Here is a 26604-nt window from a genome sequence, read left to right as displayed (position 1 = left end):
TCTAGTGCCCTCGAATGATGCACATATCAATCTAGTGCTCCCGAAAGATGCACATAGTGAAGGGATAAAAGCCCTATGGCAGCAAAAGATTTTACAAAACCATTACTCAATTCAATCAATTTAATTTGGAAATCCCAAAATACGAGTACATTAGCAAAAATTTAAACAAAAATTCTAAATAAAAACGAGTGCCCTCGAATGATGCACATATCAATCTGGGACCCACTCACAAAATGCCAAAAAAAACTTCATCCTTTTACGGAGATAATTTTAAAAACACTCATTTCTTCCAATTTTTTTTTTTTAAAACCACCCCTTTTTTTTTAATTGTCCCAAGGAGGGATGTACACAAATTTAAATATGATATGATGTTAAAGAGTTTTGAAAAGTTGGTAGGCCAAACCAATTATTAAAATAATTTTTAAAAGGGTACCTACAAAATTATTCCAAATTCAATTTCAAAATTGTGTTATTAAGTGACTTTGCACCAAAGATAATGCATTATTCTCCAATATATGAGGTTTTATTGGGAAGAAACAATGACTTCATTTTATCTTTTTTTATTATTTTAGAATACATTGGATGTTAAAATAAATTATTTAAACGCATATTTTTATCTTTGGAATTTAAAGCCATTTAATCATGAACATTTTTATTTTTAGGTTATCCAATATAATTTCTTATTTCTTATTTAAAAATTTGAAGTCCACATATTCATATCTCAAATATTTTAGTTGAAGGTTCAAACTAGTTTTCTCACTTATGTTATTCTTGAAAATTTATTTTTTATACGAAATAATTAATAAGAAAAAGAAAAGTGTTTGGATTCTTTTTTTTATTATTATTGCTTTTTGTTTTTAATATTAGTTAGAATCAAATCAGATATTAAAAAGAACAATAATTATTGTTGCTGAATTTGAGATGGAGTTTATGCAAATATTTGAAAATAATTTGCTCCCATTACATGATTGAAGGTCCAAATGAAAATGTAATAATCATCACCCAAAAGATTCATTGATTTTACGTATAATGATATAAGTAATGAAATTGACAAAACTAAAATAAAAACAAACTCTTTGGCTGCCCTAATAATGCACTACATGACAATCAATGTCTCATTTTTCAACCATATTTCCTAAACTTCTGGCTTTAATACTTAGTGGGATAATAACCTATATGTATCTACTCCCCCTATCTCTATTTAATATATGTTGAGTCTAAAGGGATCAACTGACCTCCTTTCTTATTCAAATCGCCTCTTTATATGCTAATAAACTAAAGCTGGCAAGTGTGGAACCCAATTTTCGACTTCGAACGAAGAAAATTAAACGCAGTTATCATTGAACTAAGTAAGGTGAAAGATTCAAATCTTTCAAAAAATTTCTTTGACGTTATTATATATACTTTATCATAAACATAATTGCTCAAATATATATTCCTAATCTTAAGACAAGGTTAAGAAAATACCTTTTGAAAAATGTAATTAATGGAGTAAGAACTGTCCATTGAAATTTTCCATTTAATTGATCACATTGATTGATTTGTAATAAAACACATATAAGTTAAACAATTATTGCATGTATATAATATAATCATTGAAATTCAACAAACTTGGATAAAAAGATATTCCATTTTCACCGTCCAATAATATTCTCATAAATCAATCTAAGGAAAGATGTATTTTTTTTTTTTTTTTTGCTTATCACATGGATATACACAAAATAAATAATAGTGTAATTTTTCTAATTTTAATGGCTAATATAATAAGACATTTTTTTAAAAAAATTGAATGACGTTCAAATATAGTAAAATGTGTCAAAATATTTCAAATTTATCTACGAAGATATTGATAAACACTGATAAACTCTTATCAATAATGTTTATTAATGTTCAGTGACAAATCCATGAATTTGACGTAAGGGACACCAATCACTATATAATAAACACACTAAAAAATGTTAAAAAATTATCTCGACGTTTCAACTTATGCTCCAATAACATTAACTATGTTTGTAGCAATAAAGTGGAATCACTAGCGCATAGTCAAAAAGAGATTCGGGCACGGTTGGTATTTGACTTTAAAATTTGCACCAAAAAAGAAAAGAAAAAAGAAAGAATATCTTTTCAATGAAATATTCCTATGTTCCATACTTGAATCTCTAGTTGAAGTCGAAGATCCTCAAGAGATTGAGAGAAGGAAATAAATTGTGCTCAATAATTTGTTAGGGTGTTTAAATAATCCGACAACGCGAATAAATAAATAACTCAACAATCCAATTACATTGGGTTCGATTGCTTTATACCTTATTTGGGTTGTCAATTCAACCAATCCAAGGTTAATAAAATCTCCTCAATCCAATCCAACTCAACCTATTTACACGGCTAGTATTTGCAAATGGATCAATCACCGAGATAAGATAAATTCATTTTGGTAATTTCACCCAAACTTATAGAGAGATTAGTTTGGCATTTTTGTTTCTGAAGATTCACCTTAATTTGACATTTTGGGAGGAGAAAATTAAGTATCCGTACGAATTTCTATATCTCTACTACACAAAGGGTAAAAAAATTCGAAAGGAAAAAGCAATTTCTCATTCAAATATAGAACTCGGATGAAAAATGAAAAGAAAAATAGCTTCGCAAAGCCGTTGAGAAATTTCCACATTCGAGATAGAAAATGATTGTTTGTAGCCTCCGTTCCCGCCTTCTTCCTCTTCTTCACTCTGTTCTACACTCATCTTCTTCAAGGTCACTCTCTTCTCCCCAAAACTTTTTGATCAAATTAACTCACTTTTCATGTTTCTCTCTTCTACTTGCATATTGAATTTTTGTTTCCATGTCGAACACAACACTTTCTTACAGAGAAAAGAAATAAGAAACCTGACCATTTGCCTTTCTTGCGTTCTTTAGATTGCTAAACGTTTCGGAAGATGCTGCAAGAAGTTTAAGAACGTGGGTTAATTGTGGGTTTCGTCCAAATTTCCAAGTCAAGTGTTTTGGTGGCTTAAATTTTGCACCTTTCATTTTATACTTTTCTGAACTTGTTGCCTTTGTTATGGGGTTGATTGGTGAATGGGAATCTTTCTTATGAAGCTTGGAAGTTATGTTTATGGGCTGTGGTGGTACTTCGGTTATTGAATAATTTGTTGTGGACACCATGTGTTTGTTAAAAGTCCATAAAGAAGCAGTTGTTGGGTATTTGTATAATTTTCTTTTCTTGCTTTAGTAGTTTAGGCTTGGTCATCACTGAAGTCTTGGCGAGTTATCCATGTGGTTATGGAACTGTGCTGTTGCTCTTTATTTGTGTGGGATTTTATATCTTTTGCTTGTCAATGAACGTTAATTTGTGTTAAATGGGATGACCTACTAAATTTATTGTTTGTTGATTATAAGAATTTGTCTATTTTCTATATGCTGGTTGGCTATGCTTTTTCCTTTTGAGATGAGAAAAATATATCTGTGATGAAAATCAAGCTACATGTACTAAAAAGTAAAAACTAGCTATAATTTACGTGAACGGGCAACACCATAATATATTGGAATGAGAAATATTGTGTTTGATCATATTTACTACACTGGAACCATGTGATATGGGACATGAGAGATTGCCCCCATTTAGTCGGGATGCCATTTAGAAAATTGGCTTTTGTTTGATGCTACACACAACACAACTACTGAAATTGAGAGGGCCAACTCATTTGGAACACTTTTGGACTACAGGCATGCTATTATCACCATGTTTGGACTTAGATGTACGAAAACAACAAAAATGAAAAAATTTAGACGAAATATTAAATATTTATCAGAGAAGGATTACACTGGTTTCTTAAGCATTAAATTGTTTGAACATGGTTGGTTATCTGGTGATAGCATATCTTATTGAACAGGTCTTTTCAGCTTATACTTCATAACCATACATTATTTCATAGTACAAAAAAAGCATTAAATTGTTTGAATGTATTTGATTTTACATTCTTCAAACCTTTGTAATTCAGTTAAGGACTTGTTCTTCTGCTTCTGCTTATGACCACCTGCTCTATTCATATATTTTGCAGCATCAAGATCATATTCCCGTGGGGAGTGCAAACATTATGACCTCTTTGGAACTGTACGGCCTGGTGATAAGGAATTTAGGAAAGCCTGGGAAAAGCAGATGAATGAAGAAGAATCTACTTTATGGACAGAAAGCGATGATGAGGCAGACGATAAGGAGCAGAAAAAAAATCGTCTCGAAGATGAGATAAGAAAGACGAGGCAGCAGGCAAAAGAACACTCTGACTTGATTGATGCTGATGACAGTGATGAATTATGGAGCGTTTGGTCTGAGAGCGATGAAGACAAGACCTTGTGGACTGGTAGTGAAGGTGACGATGACGATGATATTCCTACAGAAGCCTACCCCAATGAACGTAGTGACAAATACATAGATAAACTATTCGAATTTGAGGAAACATCTAAATACCGAACAATTTCAGAACTCTTAAAATCCGAACAGGAACCAGAAGAGTTGTCCCCTGGAAAACAAGCCAGGAAACTTGCTGTCGAGAATGCATTGAAGAAGTTAAAGAAAGGGCCGGATGGTCGTTATACCAATGTGTGGGAGGTTATGAGTGATGTAGATATATTAATAGGAGCTTTCGAAAACGTAGTCTCGGGACCTGAATATGCAGAGCTCAGACAGGGAGGGCAGAAGAAATTGAATATGCAGTTTTTCAAGGATATACAAGCACGTATGAGAGATCCAAATTTTAAGTTCTCGCCTGAACTGAAGTTGAAACCAAAAAGCAAACTGGTTCCCCAAAAGAGGTGGCAGAAAGCACAATCTAGACGAAGGAAAGCACAGAAACGATAAGTATAAATTTTTCTTTTTGCCTCCATTTATGAATTTTATCATTTTATCTACTTATTCGACTCTTACCTTAGTGTTTATATGTATCTGGTGGCTACAATTTAGTTTATAAGAATTCTTCCGAGCACATCCCACAAGTATCATACAAGTATATTGGTTCATCTCCTACGTTCCTGTAGTCTCTCTTTTTCCATTTCTTTCATTTGATATTTAGGAGGATAGTGACTGATCTCCAGAATGGGACTATGATATGAACTGTTATTTATTTATCAACAGAGGTACAAAGTCGAGGGAAGAATTGTAGAGCTTTCTCTCTCTCCCTCAATCAGCCTCTCAATGACTAACCAAAAAGATACCTCTCACAGCGCATCATTTTCCAAGTACAACGCATGACCCCTACACGTAAATTCACTATCGAACCCACTCCTAACTAACTCGTAACATTCTTTTCCCCCCACTCTTTTCTTATGCCCTTACTCCTATACACATTTGTGATTAGGGGTCTAGTCTATCAAATTATTTTAATGCAAATAGGTTTTGCTTTTCGCCTGTTTCATTTTTGGTTTTATTTTGCTATATGAAAGTAAAAAACAGAGGATTCAATACATGCATGTTTGAGTTCCTATGCTCACATATATTTCTTTTATAAATTTGGGTATCCAAGTATAGGGCCTACTCATATCATGCTCGTAATTCATTCGCTGATCTTGGTGATGCTTTGCCCAAACACCAACTCTGATAGGCAAGCGATTCCAAATTGTTAAATCTCCGTTTGGTAACCATTTTGTTTTTAATATATGGTTTTTAAAAATTAAGGTTATTTCCATTTTTTTTTTTTACCGTAATCATCTTTCTTGATTATCAAAGTTGAATTCTTAGCCAATTTTCAAGAACAAAATGAGTAGTGTAAAACTATTTTATTTTTAGTTTTCAAAAATTGACTCACGTTTTAAAATTATTGACTTAATTTGCAAAAAACTAAAAACAAAAACCAAACGGTTAGAAATAGGGCCTAATTTTTCCACCCAGTACTTGAACCTAAAACCTTGAGAGTATCTCTAACCATTCCATACACTTTTTACCAAAACTATTTCTTGGCATCCCATGCTCATGAAAGTTCAATACCAAACATCTCACTATTATAAGCAGCTAAGTTCGATAAAGGTATGAAGTAGTTGAAGTGAAAGAACATTATCTGTCTAAACAGTTAATGAAATACTGTCAACATGCATATTAAAATGAAGACCTAAACTAGCACCTTTGATTAAACACACTCCTGATATAGTATGTCTTACTATTCTGTTGGTTGTTTGCTTCTCATAATTGCCTTTAATGTTCGATCATTCTCATGTATCAGTCAAGCATAAGGGAAATCTGGAAAGATGCCAAATCGATAGTCTCGAACACATGTATTATCTGGAACCCCGTCAAACTGAAAATCTTGAATGCCTACATTATGAGCCATGGATATCATCTGGTTTCCCAGCTTTTCATTATCATAGACAGCTCTTGCCTTCTGTGCTGCAGTTGTAGTGACTGGATGATACCGGAAACTGTTGGACATGCCACTTTCTTGATCGAGGTAACGTTCAAATAGCGACCGATTGTTGAATTCTCTATTAAGTATAGGAAGCATGTGCTGATTTTGGAAGGTATAGTATGGGTCTGTTGCATCTTTCATCTGGTTGTCTATGTATTTTCTTAGGTTTGATTCTTCACCTTCACCATGTTTGGAAGTTGAAGGCCAAAGTTCAGCATGCTTACCTAATTTTTTAAGCTTCTTTATCAAAATGGTTGAATCCACATTGCCCGTCACTGTGACCTTTTGTTGTTCACAATTTATGTCTATCTTATAAACTCCTAAATTCCATAAGATCAAATGAGAATAAGGCTGTATATTTGAATTCCAATAATAAAAGTTAGCCAATGGAAGATGTTATATTTGAAATCACTATTTTAAAAACATTTGTTTCAAAACACAAAAGGCTCATTTTAAAGAAAAAGATGTTTTCTTTTTCCTTTTTTCTTCATTTTTTTCTTTGGAAACACAAGAAGCTCATTTTATAGAATAGGAGTTTTTTTTTTTTTTTTTTTTTTTTCCTTTTTACGGAAAATAAATTTTTATGTTAATCTACTAAACAGTCATGAACTAAGAATACAGTTTATTTATCTTTTAAAAAATAAACATGTAGAAGAAAATAAGTGAAACATAGGATCGAAAAGATGCATTTTTTTTTAAAGTTAAAACAAAAGATATGATCTATAAAACTCTTGGCATAGTAGTTTTCATATGTGTTTCACACGAGTCACAAACAAACCTGTTATTCAAACTAAAGTGTACATATTTCTTAGTATAAAATAAAAAAAGAACCTATAGATTAGTTTTTACAAGCAACAAAATAATAATAAATACCTTCAATCCTGTTGAGAAGTTTTCTTACTCTCTGGAGGCAACCTTGACAATCAACGTGTACTTTAAGAACACGTGTCTGTTAAAACAATGTGTGAACAAGCAAATTAAAGAAACCAATATTTACAAATGAAAAAAAAAAGGTATCCACTAATAACCATTTTGTTTTGCCTTCATCTTCATCTTATTTAAAAACATATTTGAACTTCAAGCCATTTTATAATTTTTAAATCAAGTTTTTGGAAACAACAAAAAACAAAACGGCTATTAAAGGGAGTATGATCAAATGTTCTTGGTAACGAACAACTAACCTCAACCTTCAAGAAATGTGAAGGATTTTTTGACATTTTCTTCCTTCGTATCAACTTTCTGTGCTGCAAAGAAAATGGAAGGAAATATTAAGTGAAGAAGAAGAAGAAGAAGAATTGTGTTAAAGGAGAGGAACATCGGTCAACCTCATTAAAAGTGTGTGTGATTTCAGCTTCACAGCCACATCAGTATGTGCTTTTTCTAAAAAACTCATCATTACCTTCCCCATTTTATTCTGTTTCATATTGAAATCTTTCTCTATCGAGTATTGAGATGTAACTCTATATTGATGATTTCTCTCATTTATTTTTTAGTTTTAATTTCATTATATTGAGATTTTAAAATGAACAAGTGTTGAAATTTGGCCTTCTAATTCAAGGTAATTTTCTAAGGTTATTGTGAAAGTAAATGAAAAAGGTCAATATATCTCTCATTTTCTTTCCCTTCTTTTTATTTATTTATTTTAATTAAATGTTATTATTTTTCTATTCTTATTATTTATGTTAGTTTAATACAACCATTTTTCATTTTTGTATCCATCTCATTTTATAATAAAAATTTGCAATTATTCTATATGCAAATATTTCACGTTTTAACTTTGTAATTAATTTCTATCATCTCATGTTATTTTATAATTGTTTATTCATTCTTTTAAATTATTGTTGTCTCATCATTATTTACACAAATATTTTAGTCACATCTAAATGATTGTTTTATAACGATAAATGATCAATGATGAATTAATTCATCTAAAATTGAAAGTTTCATTAATTAATTATAACAATTTTCTTCGAATTTCATGAAGTTTTTCAAAATTTTCGTTCATATCATTATTTCTATAAAAAAAATTAATGACATTGATTTTTTAACCTTGATTAGTACTAATATCAATGGCAAGTTGTTGCTTTTGTTTTAGATATATTTTATCAATATTTGTTTGATATATTCACCATCATGTCGATATATTATTTATTGACATGAAAAGACCTCAATCTAAAGGAATCATGAAAAAAAAAATCTCAAACTTAAGCTAGTTGAGGCTATTCTCATGGCTAAGCATAAATAGGTGGTGATTATGAATGACACCCATATAGTACGACTCTAACAGATAAATTTAACAGAACACTCATCCATACCATGTAGCATATCATAAACATCATAACATGACATGAATAGCAATCGTAGTGTCCTTATCATTTGATTAATATTGCATGCATCATAACAATCATAAACATATCAATCATGTCGATCATAACATATCAGTCATTTATATAATTCATCAATATCAGTCATTATGCATCTTAGCTACATCAAAACATAATGAAAAATATATGTAAGCTCTTACAATTTAATTTGAAGGTCTAATAGTAGAATCTCTTACTTGAGATTAGCTAAAAATATTCTTTTGCTAACAATAAAAAAATTCTTCAATTAATCCAATCCTAATTATGAATTGAAATTTCAGTATTTTAATTAATAAAATTAACAATTGGCTTTCATAAAAAAATTCTCTCAAATTAACTTACCCATAAATTGAGGTTCAAACCAATTTAACCTTGATGAAAAAAATACATCATTTAAATCTAACTTTCCAAAGGCATACAACCAAAAAATTTCTTGAACATTTAAATGCTATTTATAGACATAAATAATAATATTTATCATTTTTTTTCTTTTTCCTTTTATATATAAATATATATATATATTCTCGATATGTTTCCTCAATAAAATATTCTATCAAATCAACTTTTACTTCCTCAAATCATGTTGAAATTCTTGTCATTCATGAGGCCAAGTTGAGAACGTGTATGGCTAAGATCAATGATTCAGCACATTCGTGTAACATGTGGTTTGTCTTAGAATAAAAATCTTCCAACGATACTATATGAAGACAACACGACATGTATAGCCGAAATTAAAGGAGGATATACTAAATGATATAGAACAAAACATGTTTAACCAAAACTTTTCTACACTCGTGATCTTGAAGAAAAATGTGGCATTCATGTACAACATATTTATTCAAAACATATATAATTTGGCAGACCTATTTACAAAAACTTACCTACCACAATTTTCATGAGAGGGGAGAAAATTATATTTTTATAAAAATTATATAAAATATATAATATTTTTTCTTCACTATGATTTTTTCCCTTTTTTTTCTCCAATAAAGTTTTAACAATGCCTATTTCATATACATGATGGTCATCTAAGGGAGAGTATTATAAATATTACAAATGAGTGTATTAAATAGATGTCCATCCTCATGTTCATTATTGCCAAGGGTCAAAATACGATCATCCCATTTATTGTCCGTGTGTCTCAAAATAACAAATTTTTAGTATTCATGTAAGCGACCATCTACTTGCCATTTTACTTATAAATAGAAGTCTTTTTTTTTCTTTTTGCGTGGATCTTGTAGTACACAAGGTTGTGAAAAATCTTACAACTTTGGAGATAGTGGAAAATTTTGAATGTTTTGAGAATATGATTTTAGTAGTTTATTTATTTAATATTTTTATCCATGTTCATACTTTGATTTTGCATTGTTGTGTGATCCTCAATTTCACAACAATTATTTCAATATTATTATGTTTTAAATTGATGTGCATGCCACAAAATGTTAAACTATTTTTATATTTAGAATAATCAATACAATGAGGTTTAAATAATATTTATTTCACATGCTAGATGGATTTGATTTAAAATATTTTTTTAGTTGTTCAATAGTTCACTCTTGCTTCTTGTAGTTCTACCTTTTCTTTTGAGGTTGAGTAAACGCCCATTATAGAATACACCTTATGACAACACATTTTTTTGTACTTGTGTATTTGAATTAGATTTGATTTCTTTTAATTATTTTTATAATAAACACTATGTATATATTTTAATTAAAGGAAAATTGTCGAAAAATAGAAAAAAAAAACTATTTACAAGATATAGCGAAAAAAAACTTAAATAGATTAAAATAAACTTTGCTATATTTTGTAAATAACTTCGATATTTTACCATTTTGAAAATGTTTATGAATTAAATGTGTTTCAATTTCTTACTTAAAATAGAATAATTATAATAAGACAATTACGGAAAGAATTTCAAGAAACATCAAAATAATTGAAGACATAATAAAACAATAAAATAGAACAAAAAGTTTTTTTAACCATAGTGTATTTGTATTCTAAATAAAAAGATAAGGGTCGGTTTGGTACAGAATATGGATTTTGTTTTATGTTTTCAAATTTACTGTGTTCAGCAAATATGCATTTGACAAATAATTCAAATTCTGTTTGTGAAAACCATTTTTAAATTCTGTGATCCAAATAGTACAAATTCTGAAAAAACAACATTTTTATGTTTTCATTGTATTCAAATTTTGAATTATACATTTTAAAGAGCTGAATTATATTAAATACATATAAAAAAAATAGAAATACAGTATATGTTATAAACTCAATTAATTATTTTCATATAATATATATTATAAATTATATAATGATTCATAATAATAATAATTATATAATTTTTTAGGTTAAATTATAAAATTTGTGCGTGTGATTTAAAAAAGATAGAATTTAGTTTTTTTGGTTTGATAAAATTAGAAAATAGTCTCGAGAATTATTTATAAAGGTTGTCAAATCATAACGACAATATAGAGACTGAAATTACAATTTAACCAATTTTTTAAACATAAATTATATTTATTTATACATAATAAATTAATAATAGTTTTGTCATCAACTAAATCTTAGTAGATAAGTAAGGTTATTTTTATGATTTATAAATATAGATTAGGAACACATGTAAACAATATTTTTAAACTAAGAATCCAATTTTTGAATCTGCCATCAAATATATATCTCAAAATATAAAAGACAACTTTGTTTTCAAATTTATATTTTCATATTCTCTACCAAATAGAACTCTAAACTATTATTATTTTAACATTTTTAACTTCAAAAGAATCACTTTACTTTAAAGACTTGGACCTTCGAATGGTGAGAATCTCATCTATTCTCAAGCTGTAAACATTGCTTCAATATGATCCAGAGTCACTCAATTGATCCATAATAAATACAAAGTTTCGTAATCACAAAATGATCGACACATCCACAAAACACATTCCCTCACAACAATACAAAACCATAGAATGCCAATGCTTCGGTTAAAAGTGGAAACCCTAAGATGTATAAAATTAAAATTGAATGTCATTCAATACAATACCCTAAATCTGATGCCTCTCTTTCTAAGAAGACTTTTGTATTTTTATCAAACATGGTAGATTTTAAATCAATAATTAACTTTGCTTAAATTAATTAGTAAAGAGTTCAAATGTTTGTTGAAGGAAAAAAAAAAGGTAAGTAATTATATATTGATGATATAAGCCAACACAATTTCTAAAAGTTAAAAAGAAGAATTTCATTACAAGTTTATCTTATACAATTATTTATTACCGTAAATGGATATTATTAGAAAAAGTTTTATCCAATATCTTATAAATGTTGACAACAAAATGTGAAAACTTCATACAGAAATGGAAGAAAACAAACAACAAATTAAACAACTTCATACCAATTTTAATTAATTCATTTCACACTTACTTTAAACTTGACGTAAACAATGATTTCCTTCCAACTATATACTCTAACTAAAATAATTGTCAATGATATCTTTTTAAAAAACAAAAAAGAAATCTTCCAGATTCCCAAAATCATATAACATATATATACGTTATAGTTATATATATAGTAATTAATTTCTCATGTTATATAAACTCAACCTAGCTGAAAAAAGCAAAGGAAAGCTAGATCTAATTATCTCTCAATTCATTGATGAATATGCAACTTGGTTGTATCTTCTTTGTTTTCGTGTTCTTAATTAGCAGCGTAATTAGTCGGACCGAACCGATCGATCAAACTTATGGTTTCGATTTCTCAAAGATTAAGTTCGATACGGGAGGACTTAGTAGAAATGCATTTCCAAAAGAATTTATATTTGGAACAGCAACTTCAGCTTATCAAGTAGAAGGAATGGCTGACAAAGATGGTCGAGGACAAAGCATTTGGGATCCTTACGTTCAAATTCCAGGTCATTTTTTAATTTTGTATTCTTTTTGTATTCTTTTTTTTACCTTGAGGTTTCTTCTCCATTTTTTATAATTTTTTTTTTGAATTTAAATAGGTAATATTGCTGGTAATGCCACTGGAGAAGTTGCTGTAGATCAATACCACAAATATAAGGTTTGGTCAAATTTTATATATATGATCGGAAATTCGAGGCTCGATTCCATAAATCATTTTCGGTTTTTCCATTTTGGTTTCTGAAAAAATCAAGTTTATAAACCTACTTTGTTGGAATGATTTTAAAAATTTTAAATAATTTTTCAAAATTAAGTTTATAAAGGTTATTTTTTCTGTAGATATAACAAAACAAAATCAAAATAATGTCATTTCTTTCCATCTTATTTCTTGTTCTCCATTTTTTCTTTTATATTTTTTTAAAATCATAATCTTTGTTTTTTATAATCTATCATAAATAATGTTTTTTTTATGTTGAAGGTCGTGTACTAAATATATATTTTAGTACAGATCTTAAACGTTGAGATATATGTACATTATCATTAAACAATATTGTAGTTTAGATTTGGGTATACACCATCATTTAGATTTGGCTACACGATCATGTATCAAATATATTACGTCTGTGAGTGGCCATTGGTACATGATGATCACAAGCCAAGATCGTTTAGATTTGGCTACACGATCGTGTACCTTATCTAAACGGAATCTTAGTATACAATCGTTTGTCAAATATATTATGTATGTGAGTGGCTAATTAATCGTGTGTTGATCGCAACATTTTTTGTATTTTCTATTGTGAGCATGTTGACTTTTTCCGTTTTCGAAATTGTTATATGCGATATAAATATTTTGTCGATAGATTATATTTTAAAAAAAAATCTCGTTTATAAACGTCATGTATTATTTTGTTTTTATTTGTTTTTCATCCGTTAACATGTTTTAAAATGAACTTGTTTTGATTTTAAAAAATCAAAAACAAAAATTCAAATAGAAGTTAAGTACTTTTCTGTTTTTAAAATTTATGTGGTGAACGAAATTTGTAGTCAAATTTCAAAAAATTAATCAACATTCAAACTTTGTTATTAATTTTTTTTTTCTTAACATTGTTCAGGAAGATGTTGATATTATGAAAAGATTGAACTTTGATGCATATCGATTTTCGATCTCATGGTCAAGGATATTTCCAAGTAATCGAACCTTACATAACTTCATTATATTGATTGATTTAGTTTACTTAATATATCTTCTAGATTTACCCTTTTTGTTTCCTTTTTTTGTTGTACAGATGGAACTGGGGAAGTAAATTGGAAGGGTGTTGCTTATTACAACAGATTGATTGATTATATGGTTGATCAAGGTTTATAATTCTATTGACATTAAAGATCTTCACCTCCAACTACTAACATTATTATACATTATCTCTTTTTATTTCAACTGACATCAAAAGCCTTATTTCTTCTCTGTGTGTTAATTTCATGTATTACTCTGCAGGTATTACTCCATATGCAAATCTGTACCACTATGATCTTCCATTGACACTTCAAGAAAGATATGGAGGTCTACTGGGGATGCAAATTGTGTAAGTTCCATCCAATATATTAAGAGTTTGAAAATAGACCCACTGCTCTTCCTGTCAAAATTAGGATAATTAGGTCTTATTTCGTTGAGAATATACATATTCTGTTTAACCATTTTAGATTTATTGTATTACTACAACCTGTTTCTATTTTCAAAAATGTATTTGAATTTTGTGATACAAATAGTGAAAATTTTGAAAACAAAATTTTTATGTTTAATTTTTGTTAATTTACAATTGAAAATTGAAAATTATATTAAATAAAGACCCTATCATATTATAAACTCAATTAATTTTTTTTTATTAAAAATAATAGTTGTTATAGTTTGAAGTTAGATCTATATGATTTTAAAAGTTTAGAATGTAGTCTATTTTAGTTTGATATAACTTCATATACGGTTCCCAAGGTTTATTAATATCTCTAAAGTATTTTACCATATAAATTATTTGTCCATAAATTATAATTATAAATTTACAGGACTTAAATTCTAATTTTTCTAATATTTAGTAGATAACTACAACTATTATTTTACAATTATTTATATTAGAATCTAATTTATGAATATAAAACCAACACATATTTGTTAACCTGAAACACTATTTTGTTTTCATGTTAACTCTTCTTTTAAAATTTCTATTTCCAGATCTTATCAAACAGACCGTTATGTAAGATATCTCGAACTTGAGAATTTGTTTCAACCAAAACTCTTTCATCTTTGTCCAGCCAACTTTGACATAATTATTATATAAGTTTTTTTTTTTTTTTTGTGAAAATGTTATAAGATGAACACAAAATACTCTAAACTTTGAAGAGCAATATTTTAATTATACTCTTAGACTAGACTTTCAAAAGTTTAAAGTTGACGTTTCATATTAACATTGAACCCATATAGAACTATAGAAAGATGAAAAATTAATGCAATAAATATATGTATATGTGTAATATGCAGGAAGGATTTTGCTAAGTATGCAGAATTTTGCTTTGAACACTTTGGAGATAGAGTGAAAAATTGGATGACGTTTAACGAGCCAAGAGTGATAGCAGCTTTAGGGTTTGACAATGGCATAAACCCACCTTCAAGGTGTTCAAAGGAGTATGGCAATTGCACAAATGGGAACTCAGGGACTGAGCCTTATATTGCAGCTCACCACATTATTCTTTCTCATGCTGCAGCTGTGGATATATATAGAAACAACTACCAAGTAAATTAAACTAAACTTAACTCTCGGCTATTAGTTGCATCATGTCAACATACACTTTAAAATTGTGAGTCTATGAAATCCCTTAACTTTAAATAGTAGAATTAAGAGCATACTATACATAAAATTTCGAAATTGAAAGTTTAAGATCGAATTACATATAAAATTCAATTTCAAATCTTATATATCATTTGACTTTAAAGTTCGGGGACTTTTTTAGTCATTAAAGTTGAAAGTTTGAGAAGAAATAAAAAGAAATCAAAAGAAATCAAAATCTCCTCTTTTATTGTTTATTTATTTTTCCAAATGTGTGTTTTTAAAGTAATACATTGAAGTATTTGATATTCAGAAAGCACAAGAAGGTAGAATCGGAATTCTGTTGGATTTTGCGTATTACGAGCCTCTTACAAGAGGAAAACAGGATAATTATGCAGCACAAAGAGCAAGAGATTTCCACCTTGGCTGGTATTTTTACTTTTCTTTTCCATTGTTTATTAAATGATAAAATTGATGAAAATAATTTTTTTATATACCAAATTGTAAAAATAAGTTTTGGGTGATCTATTTTGTTAATTTTTAACACTTTTGTGTGTGTGTGGGTTTAGGTTTTTGCATCCAATTACATATGGAGAATATCCAAGAACAATGCAAGAAATAGTTAAAGAAAGACTACCAAAGTTTAGTGAAGAAGAGGTTTCGTTAGTGAAGGGTTCCATTGACTTTTTGGGAATTAATCAATACACTACTTTCTATATGTTTAACCCAAAAAGCACTCAACTCGATGCCCCTGGCTATCAGAATGATTGGAATGTTGGCTTTGCATGTAATCTCTCTCTCCTTAAATTGCAAATTAAGTACCCATAGTTAACAAAAAAAAAAATAGTATTTAATCTATATAGTTCGTTAAAAACTCTCATAAATATCTCTAACGTTTATAAATAATTCCATTTGTTATCTTTTTGTTTTACACACAGTTGAAAAGAATGGAGTACCAATAGGTCCACGGGTAAGTACACATTGTTTTTATTTACTTTTTCCTACTTTAATTACTCTTTTTGTAAGGTCTTAAAATTTTGATAAAATGTTTTATATTATCAAATGTTCAGGCTCATTCTACATGGCTCTACCAAGTTCCATGGGGAATGTATAAAGCTTTGATGTACGTCAAAGAGAGATATGGAAACCCTAATGTTATTCTTTCGGAGAACGGTACGAGTTAAATTAACTAATTAAAATTTTTGTTTCTCACAAATATATCCTTCTTTTTGGACAATTTTTTTAATGAGTTGCATTGGTGCCCTCTTGTTTGAAATCTATATTATAATCAATACACAACTTTTCATTACTTTCTCTTTTGGATCACTATTGCAATCCCAACAAGGATAATGGTTGGGAAAGAACAATTTTTCTCCTATAGGTTATGTATTGATCCTGCTAGACCTTTCAACTCCAAATGCACTCACCAATTCCTCGGACCAAAATCAAGAAGGCCAAGCAAGGGGATTGACTGTACGCTTTAATTCAACCAAATTGTAGCTATGCATGATGGACCTCATATACCTCTCACATATAGTTCGCTTTGGACATACACCTTTCGTAACTTTGTTTTGAATGATACTATGAAACATAGTTATCATTCCTCATAAACCCATAACTATTTCATTATTCAATGGATATGAAACTCTAACATCTATGATAAAAATGGTGAATTTGATTTTTCAAATGGGTGCGGTAGAGTTGGAAACAAAAGAAACTAGACGAAGTGAAGCGAAGTATTTTTGTTGGTCTTAATACCAATCCTAACCTAGATGGCTCCCTGACGAACTCATTAAAAAAGTTGGCCAAAATTGGTATTTGTGAAAAATGAAAAACTTATTATGTTATTTGTAACCATTGCTTTTTTTTTTTTTTTTTTTCGTTTTGAAATCAACAGGTAGAGATACACCCGACATTCAACTCCCAGAAGCGCTTTTTGATTTAGAGAGAATCGAGTACTTCAAGTTGTACATACAAAATATGAAAAGAGCAATTGATGATGGAGCCAATGTAAGTGGCTATTTTGCTTGGTCTTTGTTAGATAACTTTGAGTGGCTATCAGGGTATACCTCTAGATTTGGCATTGTCTATGTTGACTACAAAAATGGCCTCAAGAGGTATCCTAAAATGTCAGCTCATTGGTTCAAGCAAATGCTTCAGAGGAAGAATTGAAATTGGATTTTGGGATCTTGGGAATTTATGTGATTAATTTGTAATAAAACGTTTTAGGTTTTATTGAACCTGTGTTTGCTTTAATAAAGTTTTGTTAGTCATTTGATGATTATGTCAATGGTGGGACAACTTAACTTGCACATTTTTTGTTTTGTCCAAATTGAAATAACTTTGAGCATATAAAGTAACAAAAAGAAAAAGAAAAAAAGAACTTTTGTTTAGTTTGTGGACTCCAACCTTTCAAACCTTAAAACTAATAACCAAAAATAGATGTAATATTATGATATCATCTTAACTAGATCGCTCATAGGTCCAAAAGTTTAAACTAATAAATAAAGATAAGTTTAACAATAGTTTGAAATGGAAATAACTGGTGTATAGAAAACATGCTAAAAAAATTATAAATTATGATATGTTTCAATTTTTTAAAAAAGTAAAGTAAAGACATGTTTGAAAATAATTTGAAATTGTTAAAATCACTTTAGTCATTTTTAAAATCACTCCTAAATATGTCCTAAGATTGGATGAAAAGCAAGGACAATAAGAACTAGGAATGGATCTATCAATCACATATTTGATCTTGGAACGCTGGATGAATGTAAAGAGGGATTTCATACTCGACTCAAAATTAAGTGACATCTTCTTCATAGGTGAGCAGAGCTAAATTCAATCGTGCTCCACCCTAGCTGAGGTCTTGGTTAGTTCTCCAATCTCCACCACACTAAACTCTTTGGAATGATAATTTGAAGATTACTCCCCATACTCGAAGGTAGTCGACTCTACGTTCAAGCTACATTTGTTTGGCATCAAGCAAGGGGGAGAAAATAAACACAAGAAAACTATGTTGCGATGGAGGATGAAATAAAAGGGAAACAAATCCAGCGTGGAGAAGGGAAGAATAAAAAAGTTAAAGGAATAATGAAGAATCTTCAGGTGAGTATGCTCATTAATCACATATGTGATGGAATGTATGATATGCATATCCCTCCCATGTTTATGTTGTCGAGAAGGATGATATTTTGATCTTAACACACCAAAAGAATGTATGTAAGGAAACCTTGATCAGTTGAAGTTAAAATTGCATCAACAGTTTCAGGAAGCCATTCTAAAGTCATATCCATATTTGTGAGATAAATGAAAACCAAAGAGCTAGATAATTTAGACCCAAACTTAAGAGTACATCTTGTGTGTTTAATTTGAGAGGATAAGGAGTTAAATTTACAAAACCCTAATTTGTGAATGTAAGATCATATAGTAATTATAATAGATAGCAACTTTAAGGATAATAATTATGTGTTAAGCTAACATTTTTTTAAAAAAGTTGCAAATATAGCAAAGTTTAACAATAGACTACTATCGTTGATAATAATCTATTAGTGATAAACCAATATTTGTTATATTTGCAATTTCTTAAAAAGAAATTGTTATATATATATATATTAATATTTTGAATCTAATTATTATATTTACAAAGATATAATAAAACAAATTAAATATACCATACAAAAGGCACCAAAAATAGCCTAGGACTGAACTATGAGTTGGGTCTTGCTAATTAGTGTTGGGCAATGATGCAGAGTCATAAGGGCCCTCACACACAAACCATTGTTTTATATTTGGTTTGTCTTATTTTTATTACGTGATACCTGTGTCTCATAACAACACAAAGCAGAAAGTCATTTTCCATGTCACTTTAGACCTTGGACCAAATTTCAACAGAGTCATTTGTACAAACTTCCCAAGTTAAAACTTTATTCCTGATTTCTAAAAAATTACTTATTAACGTTACTTCCAAGCGATATTGGTTTTCTATCAACTACATTAAACTAATTCCATATATCTTGTTTGTGCACGAACTTGTTAGGAATAAGGCTAAAACATTGGGGGCTAAATTCGTATTAAAAAGGGAAAAAAATATTAGACCCCTATCATTCACCCATACAAACGTAGGGCAGAAAAGGTAATAACCAGGGGCAGCTTAACCTATTAAGTTTATGGAATGAACATTCTGATGTGGGACCTACGAGAAGGTATGGGAGTATATAAGGGAATGTTTTTGGGATTGTTGAAGGTATCGTCATTGAGAAAAAGAATAGCAGCAACTTTTGGAGGAGAAGGACAACATTCTCAAATTAGCTGGACAGTTGCCCTTTGTGTTTGTTATTTTCTTCTGGTTGATACTGTCTAGTGTGGTATTTTTTTGTTAGAGGATAATATATGAACCTTGTCTTCTATAATAACTATATCGATATATAAATACATAGTACTATCTTTGTTCCTCTATTGGTTTGTTGGGATTTTACTGAGTCGCAGGTGTTAGGTCCTTACAAATTGGTATCAAAGCTCCAAAAAATCATGGGGAGAACACGAGCAATGGCACAAAGACAACTAGAAAAAAGAATGGAAATCAGTGAGAAAGAAATATTGGGATTGAAAGAGTTTCCCTTGGACTAACTAAAAGCGTGGAGAAGTTGTCGGAGGATGTGAAAGATCAGAGGATGTAAAGGAAAGCAGTATGAACAAACGCCGAGAGGAATCTTGTGGGTCTGAGTTGAAAATGAAAGGCAAGATGGAGGAAGTTGACATGATGTCGGGCTTCATGGGTGGTGTTCTTGATAGAAACAAATACAAAAAGTTAGAGATGCCTATTTTTGCAGGGGTGAAACCAGAAACATGGGTGTATAGGGCCGAACATTATTTTGAGATCAACAACGTAACCGAAGCGGAGAACGTGAAGGTAGTGGTGGTCAGTTTTACATAGGATGAAGTGGACTAGTTCCGATGGAGTAATAACCGGAAAAGATTCACATCCTGGAAAGATTTGAAAAAGAGGATGTTTGAGTATTTTAAAGTTCTGGGAGAAGGCAGCTTGAGAGCTCATCTCATACGCATTTAGCAAGAGGGGTCGTATACAGATTATGTAAAAAAATTCCTCAACTATTCCACGCCATTACCAGAGATGGCAGAACGTATGTTGATTGACGCATTCATAACGGGGTTGAAACAGTCTTTGCAGGCTAAAGTGAAAAGAAGGCACCCATTAACCTTAGAAGACTGTATGTAGGAGGCACAATTAGTCAATGACCGAAATTTAGCCTTAAACTTAGTGTTAATTGAACTAGGCTTTAGTGGGCCGGGTAAGGTTGGGGCCCAAAGTAATATTAAAAACTATCAAAAGGGGATGAGTTCGGAAAAGAAAGAAACTCGAAGAACTAAATATGGGATGAAGCAAATTTCGATTCCATTCAAGGAAAATTATGCACAAGGGGAACCATCGGTAAAGAGGTTGATGGACAGTGAATTTAGAGCAAGATTGGATAAGGGTGTGTACTTTTGTTGCAACGAAAAATACTCCCATGGGCATAGATGCAAGATAAAAGAAAACAGAGAGTTGATGCTAATTATTCTAAATGAAGAGGAAGATTTGGAAGAAGCAGCAACCAACGGAAATAAGGAAACGAAGATGAAGACTGGAATCGAGATAATAGAATTGAAAACGTTGGAAGTGATGGCAGAGATGAAAATTGCGCTCCAAACCATTTTGGGTTTTACATCCAAAGGAACCATGAAATTAGAGTGAAAAGTAAGAGACCGAGAAGTGATCATACTTATCGACAGTGGGGCGACCCACAATTTCATTCTATCACGAAGTTGTTGAGGAGCTGAAATTGCAACTCGAGAAGGGAACTAAATTTGGAGTGACGATTGGGGATGGGTCAATGCTGGAAGGGATAGGAATTTGCAAGCGTGTGAAAGTCAAGCTGCCGAAGTTGACTATTGTAGCAGATTTTCTCGCCATTGGACTGGAAAAATTGATGTTGTGTTGGGAATGCAGTGGTTCAGCACTACCAGATTCATGGGTGTGCATTGGCCTTCGATGACTATGACATTTAGGATTGGAAAATCGCAGATTATACTAAAAAGAGACCCAACGTTAGAAAAGACATAATGCTCCTTGAAAACGATAAACCAAAACATGGGAGGTAGAAGACCAATGATTTTTGTTGGATTTTAAACACTTGAAAATTGAAGAAGGAACACAATACGACAGTGAGATTGAAGATAAGGGAGATGAATCCGAGCTACCCATGATTAGAGAACTTTTAAAGCAGAAAAAGAGATATTCGAATTACCTCCATCTTTTCCACCTTGAGGACAAGGTGAGTTTCGCGGAAGACGGTATTGTTAGACCCCCTATCATTCACACATACAAACATAGGGGCAGAAAAGGTAATGGTAGCTTAACCTATTAGGTTTATGGAAGGAACATTATGATGTGGGACCTACGGGAAGGTATGAGAGTATATAAGGGAATGTTTTTGGGATTGTTGAAGGTATCATCATTGAGAAAAGAATAGCAGCAGCTTTTGGAGGAGAAGACCAACATTATCGAATTAGCTAGAGAGTTATCCTTTGTCTTTGTTCTTTTCTTCTAGTTGATATTGTCTAGTGTGGTATTTTCTTTGTTAGAGGATATTATATGAACCTTGTCTTCTGTTATAAGTATAACTATATCAATATATAAATACAGAGTAGAGTATTGTCTCTGTTTCTCAATTGCTTTGTTGGGATTATACTGAGTGGCAGGTGTTGGGTCCTTACAAAAAATTATAACATTAGGGACTGAAATATATATGTAAACCGTTTTATAAGGACTTACAAAATCTCATGACGACTCATAATCATCCATCCTCACAACTACAGGAGCAAACTGCAAAAGTAAATTGGCCTCTACGTGAGTGAGAGAGAGAGCAGTCGCAGCAGAGAGAGATTACTTTTGATGACTTTCATTTGATGATGTGAGAGGGGGAGGCGCTCGACCGTCATAAGAAAAGAGGAGTACGAAAGAGAAAGATCTCAATATTAGTCATTTATCTCTTTAGTAACTATCTTCTTTAGATACTTTTTTTTTTACTAGAAACAACTTTCTTGGATGAAATGAAAAAAGACTCACAAAAGATACTAACTCCACGTGGGACAAAAATAATGGAAGAATAAAGTCAAAACAAAATCAAAAGCCCACATGAGGCATAAAACTTGGAAAAGAATATCCATAACGGAGATCAGAAATAGCACACCATGAAGAGGCTGAAAATCGAACCGAACTCTGAACAAAAATTGAATCAAAAAGCATAAACCATAAATGAACAATGAAGGGGTTGTTGGATTGCCAAAATGCTGAGGATGAAGATGAAGAAACCAACAAAACGGAAAACTGAGTTTCCACTACTTCAGTGGAAGGATATACATGGGACTTTCCAGAAACTTTGTCTAGGGAGCAACTGGAAGTTAACATAAGAATCCACTTATTGCCAAATCGAAAAGATGATTAGAAATTATGCAGACTTGATTTGAAACATGAAATCATCAAATAAAAAGCCCATTTCTTGGAAACAAAAACCAAGCCAATAGCGGCAACAAAAAGCCTACCAACTAGTCATGAAGTCCATACGAAGTTGATAAATGTAGCATCAAGATTAAATCTTAACAAGGAGACAACAAATGTATTTCTTAAATCTGTATTCCTCATGTCTTAATTAGAGACAAAAACTTGGAAGGATTGATGCTTTGGGAAAAGATGAATTAGTCTTTCCCATTGGTGATAAGATTGATGATCTTCAAATGATCTTGGACGTAAACCAAGAATAAATTTTGAAAATACCAAAAAAATAAATAGCATAAAGATCAAAATCTATTTTCTCTAATATAAAGGATGTGCAGAAGAAGACAAAAGCAACAACTAAAGGAACTTCAAAGAAAGTGAAACAACACAACAGACGAAGAAAAATCAAATTCCACAAAACACTACATGAAGCAGATTCAGATATTATATTAAATTCACAATTCCAAATTCTCAATTTTTTTAAGAAGGTAAGGGGGAAAAGTACAAAAATGAAAAGTCTATCGATAGAAGAAGTATCTTATACTAGGATAAGAAAACAATCTGAAAGGAACAATGGACGAAAATTATGAAGGCTACCAAAAGTCTCGAACACATTTTCAGATCTGATATCGTTCAAGAACTGGTGAGTTCTCATTCAATGTGGAAAATTAGTAAAGTCATGCCAACTTCAATCTTCCAGAACGATAATTTGCACTTTGCAGGCAATAGAAAGCAAAAGTACTTTGCAGGCAATAGAAAGCAAAAGTAGTATATTAAATTCAGAAGTCTCCCTCCTTTTCATGCATCAGTGCAAGCAAAATATAACACAGTCATTCTAATCAAGCAAGTGATGAAACACTTTTGGAAATTCAACTAGAAACCTTTATTCAATCCGAAGAATGAATTACAAAATGAAATAATAATAACAGAACAATTGAATTGAGGAGATCTCAATTCGAAATCAATTTAACTCTCTCTGCTATCCTATCTCTCAAGGAAGAGCATGAGTTGATTCTTCTTAACTCCCCCTTCCTCTTCCTTCCCTACCTTTATTTATCCTAATCGACACCTAACAACCTTTCTAAATCTCCTTCGAGTTATCCTAACCGACACCTACAATCTTCTAATTTTTCTCCACTTCACACATGCATTCCCCTGTGAACTCTTTTATTTTTCTTTCTACTATATTGATGTATGATAGGGGGTCTATCATTACATCCCCTTTCCAAAAGCACCTTGTCCTCAAGGTGAAATTTTGGAAATAGTTGCTGGAGCTTTTCATAATCCTCTCACGTTGCCTCAAGAGGAGGGAGACCTTGCCATTTAATCAACACTTCCCGGCTTCCTCCTTTATTCTTCGAGTAATCAAATATTTCCTCTGGTTTAGACTTCCACTCGTGAGTTTCAGTAACATAAGGCAACATGTTCGATTGTACGAGTCGAGGATCACCCACCATTTTTTTGAGTTGGGACACATGGAATACTGGATGAATGGAAGCAGACTCTGACAACTCTAGCCTATACGCAACCAATCCGATTCGTTCCACAATCTTATATGGCCCAAAGAACTTGGGAGACTTCTCATTTTTCTTTTTTCGCAATGAGATTTGTCTATAGGGTCTACTTTTCAAGAAAACCATGTCACCAACCGCATACTCTACATCCCGACGCTTCAAGTCTGCATTCTTTTTTATCTTATCTTGTGCAACCCGTAAGTGTTCTTTTAATATTCCCAACATTTCATCTCGTGCTTTGAGCTATTCGTCTAAGGTAGGGTTGGGAGTGTCACGATCACCATAAGACACCAATGGAGGTGGCATCCACCCGTATACAGCCTGAAATGGAGTGACCCTTAAGGACCTTTGGAAATTGGTGTTTCTCGAAAGAAAAAAGAAAAAAGAGAAAGATCCCATATATGTGATTAACCTGAGTATCAATTCCAACGAGGGTGTACTGAGGAACATCTAGGAGGAGAATTGTCACACCATGCTTTACAAGCTCTAGGGCAGTTTCAGGATCCATTTCAACTTCATAACACACTACATAAATGAAAATTGGAGTTTCAATTCCTCTTGTTCTTTCCAAAAATATTATGGCGTGTACCTCCGTGATTTCTTCACTTGTCGGTCTCTCCTGAAAGTGAGAAATAAAAGAAGGCAATGGACGGTAAAGTTAATTTGTCATCCACAAGCCTTAAGAAACTATCTATACTCCTATTTCAAATAAATTTAGTACAAAATTATTTGCTAACAGTCGCCTTTTTATTTCCACCGATATTCGTTTGTGGCGTTGTAAGAAAGCACAAACATATAGATGTCAGATACTTATACATGATAGAATATAACGATACATCAATCTTTAAAATGTTAAGATGTTGATATGTTTCAAACATATTTTCCTTTTCTTTAAAAAGATTAGGATACACACGAAATTTATGGAAGTACAACAATCAACATAATACAATAAAAAAGAGACACAAATTAATTAGATAAAGGAAGAAGATTAGAGAAAAAAATGTATGAAAATAAAGAAATAACTTTCTTGAATATATTCAAGAAGGTTGTACTTTTATCCGACTTTGTGGGAGATCAAATAATTCTAAGATTCACTCTTTTATATATTTTTGTCTTTTTAGTTTTGAGAAGAATGGAGATTTTAAGTAGGTTGTTTAGTTTTGAGTTGGAAAATATTACATGAGTTAGCTTATCTTTTTTCTTTAGCATAAAAATAAATACATTAAATGTGTGTTAAATACGTCAACATAAAAATAGATGTGCCAAATGAGTATCGGATACACTGAGAAGTATCTACAAATATAGGTGTATAGGTATCTGATATGTATTCGATATGGATTCTTTGCCTCACATTAAATGTATGTGTAATGCTTTATAGGTGTCTTTGTTGTACAAGTGTTTTTTATTTAAAACATAGCAAATTTTAGATTTTATCAATGTTTATTAACGTCGCTGATATGCAATGATAAAATAGATGATAGATTTCTATTGTTATCTACCATCAATGTCAATTAATGTCACTAATAGACATTGATAAAAGTTTATCGTCAGTGTCTATCATGAAGAGATAAAAGCCCTATGCAATGGGCAAACATCACGGAGACAAAACTTAATTTTGATTGAAAATTTAGCCATACTACTACATTGTCAAAAAAAATATAGAAACCTAATGTATTAAATTTATGGCTAAGCATACAAATTAAAAAATAGAATTACATAAAAATCCAAAACTTACTTTCATTATCGTCTATGAATCATAAACCACTAATTGGAGTCACGAACACCATCGCTTGAAGACCTACTTATTAACGGAAGGATTGATATTTTGGTTGGCTTGTGGGAACCAATTTAATTAGGATTAGAGATTGAGAGAATTCTTAGAGGAGTGTATTATTAACTAAAAGATGAAGAACCTCAATCAATTTTCTCTTTTTTGTTTTGCAAATACCATATACGCAAGGAATAGAGAGAGGGGAGGAGAACATGAGAATCGTCCATGTTTTAAGTAAATTGCAACAAAGGAGATAATTTTAATATTATTTAATAAAATAATTAATATAGTAATAGAGAGGTT

The 26604-nt window shown here is 30.9% G+C and overlaps 3 protein-coding genes across 7 annotated transcripts; 2 read left to right on the top strand and 1 right to left on the bottom strand.

Annotated features, from left to right (window-relative positions):
• Nucleotides 1–2566: 2566 nt before the first annotated feature.
• On the top strand, nucleotides 2567–6783 carry LOC101207731. Of its 5 annotated transcripts, XR_004215579.1 has the most exons (5): nucleotides 2567–2748; nucleotides 2911–2999; nucleotides 4056–4852; nucleotides 6207–6431; nucleotides 6555–6783. XR_004215579.1 is itself a non-coding variant. In XM_031883355.1 (4 exons), the coding sequence occupies exons 1-3, from the start codon at nucleotides 2678–2680 to the stop codon at nucleotides 4850–4852; spliced, it is 957 nt and encodes a 318-aa protein (XP_031739215.1). In that variant the 5' UTR covers nucleotides 2567–2677; the 3' UTR covers nucleotides 6207–6781. The 5 variants fall into 5 exon arrangements, 4 of the variants coding, with proteins under 4 accessions (XP_031739215.1, XP_004140741.1, XP_031739217.1 ...); XM_031883355.1 differs by having other exon boundaries at nucleotides 6207–6781; XM_004140693.3 differs by having other exon boundaries at nucleotides 2569–2748; nucleotides 2911–2963; nucleotides 6207–6781.
• On the bottom strand, nucleotides 5882–7672 carry LOC116402910 (heavy metal-associated isoprenylated plant protein 28-like). The gene is made up of 3 exons (XM_031883358.1): nucleotides 7571–7672; nucleotides 7263–7338; nucleotides 5882–6709 (listed from the first exon to the last, which is right to left on the bottom strand). The coding sequence occupies exons 1-3, from the start codon at nucleotides 7604–7606 to the stop codon at nucleotides 6207–6209; spliced, it is 615 nt and encodes a 204-aa protein (XP_031739218.1). The 5' UTR covers nucleotides 7607–7672; the 3' UTR covers nucleotides 5882–6206.
• Nucleotides 7673–12360: 4688 nt separating this feature from the next.
• Nucleotides 12361–17854, top strand: LOC101209364 (beta-glucosidase 44). The gene is made up of 11 exons (XM_004140778.3): nucleotides 12361–12656; nucleotides 12750–12808; nucleotides 13761–13836; nucleotides 13935–14006; nucleotides 14141–14228; nucleotides 15176–15428; nucleotides 15775–15890; nucleotides 16031–16248; nucleotides 16400–16431; nucleotides 16532–16634; nucleotides 17359–17854. The coding sequence occupies exons 1-11, from the start codon at nucleotides 12401–12403 to the stop codon at nucleotides 17631–17633; spliced, it is 1548 nt and encodes a 515-aa protein (XP_004140826.1). The 5' UTR covers nucleotides 12361–12400; the 3' UTR covers nucleotides 17634–17854.
• The last annotated feature ends 8750 nt before the right edge of the window (nucleotides 17855–26604 follow it).

This window comes from Cucumis sativus, chromosome 3, assembly GCF_000004075.3.
Source record: "Cucumis sativus cultivar 9930 chromosome 3, Cucumber_9930_V3, whole genome shotgun sequence".
Lineage (NCBI taxonomy): Eukaryota > Viridiplantae > Streptophyta > Magnoliopsida > Cucurbitales > Cucurbitaceae > Cucumis > Cucumis sativus.
This window is presented reverse-complemented; position numbering and strand designations above follow the sequence as displayed.

Bases quoted from the DNA above. Each gene is read 5' to 3' on its own strand.
- LOC116402910 (XM_031883358.1), bottom strand. From the start codon at position 7,606: ATGTCAAAAAATCCTTCACATTTCTTGAAGGTTGAG. The intron at 7,339-7,570 runs GTTAGTTGTTCG...TTGTTTTAACAG, and splicing joins CACATTTCTTGAAGGTTGAG to ACACGTGTTCTTAAAGTACA. The intron at 6,710-7,262 runs GTATTTATTATT...TATGGAATTTAG, and splicing joins ACTTCTCAACAGGATTGAAG to GAGTTTATAAGATAGACATA.
- LOC101207731 (XM_031883355.1), top strand. From the start codon at position 2,678: ATGATTGTTTGTAGCCTCCGTTCCCGCCTTCTTCCTCTTCTTCACTCT. The intron at 2,749-2,910 runs GTCACTCTCTTC...TGCGTTCTTTAG, and splicing joins CTACACTCATCTTCTTCAAG to ATTGCTAAACGTTTCGGAAG. The intron at 3,000-4,055 runs GTGGCTTAAATT...TATATTTTGCAG, and splicing joins TTTCCAAGTCAAGTGTTTTG to CATCAAGATCATATTCCCGT.
- LOC101209364 (XM_004140778.3), top strand. From the start codon at position 12,401: ATGAATATGCAACTTGGTTGTATCTTCTTTGTTTTCGTGTTCTTAATT. The intron at 14,007-14,140 runs GTTTATAATTCT...ATTACTCTGCAG, and splicing joins TGATTATATGGTTGATCAAG to GTATTACTCCATATGCAAAT. The intron at 15,891-16,030 runs GTATTTTTACTT...GTGTGGGTTTAG, and splicing joins AGAGATTTCCACCTTGGCTG to GTTTTTGCATCCAATTACAT.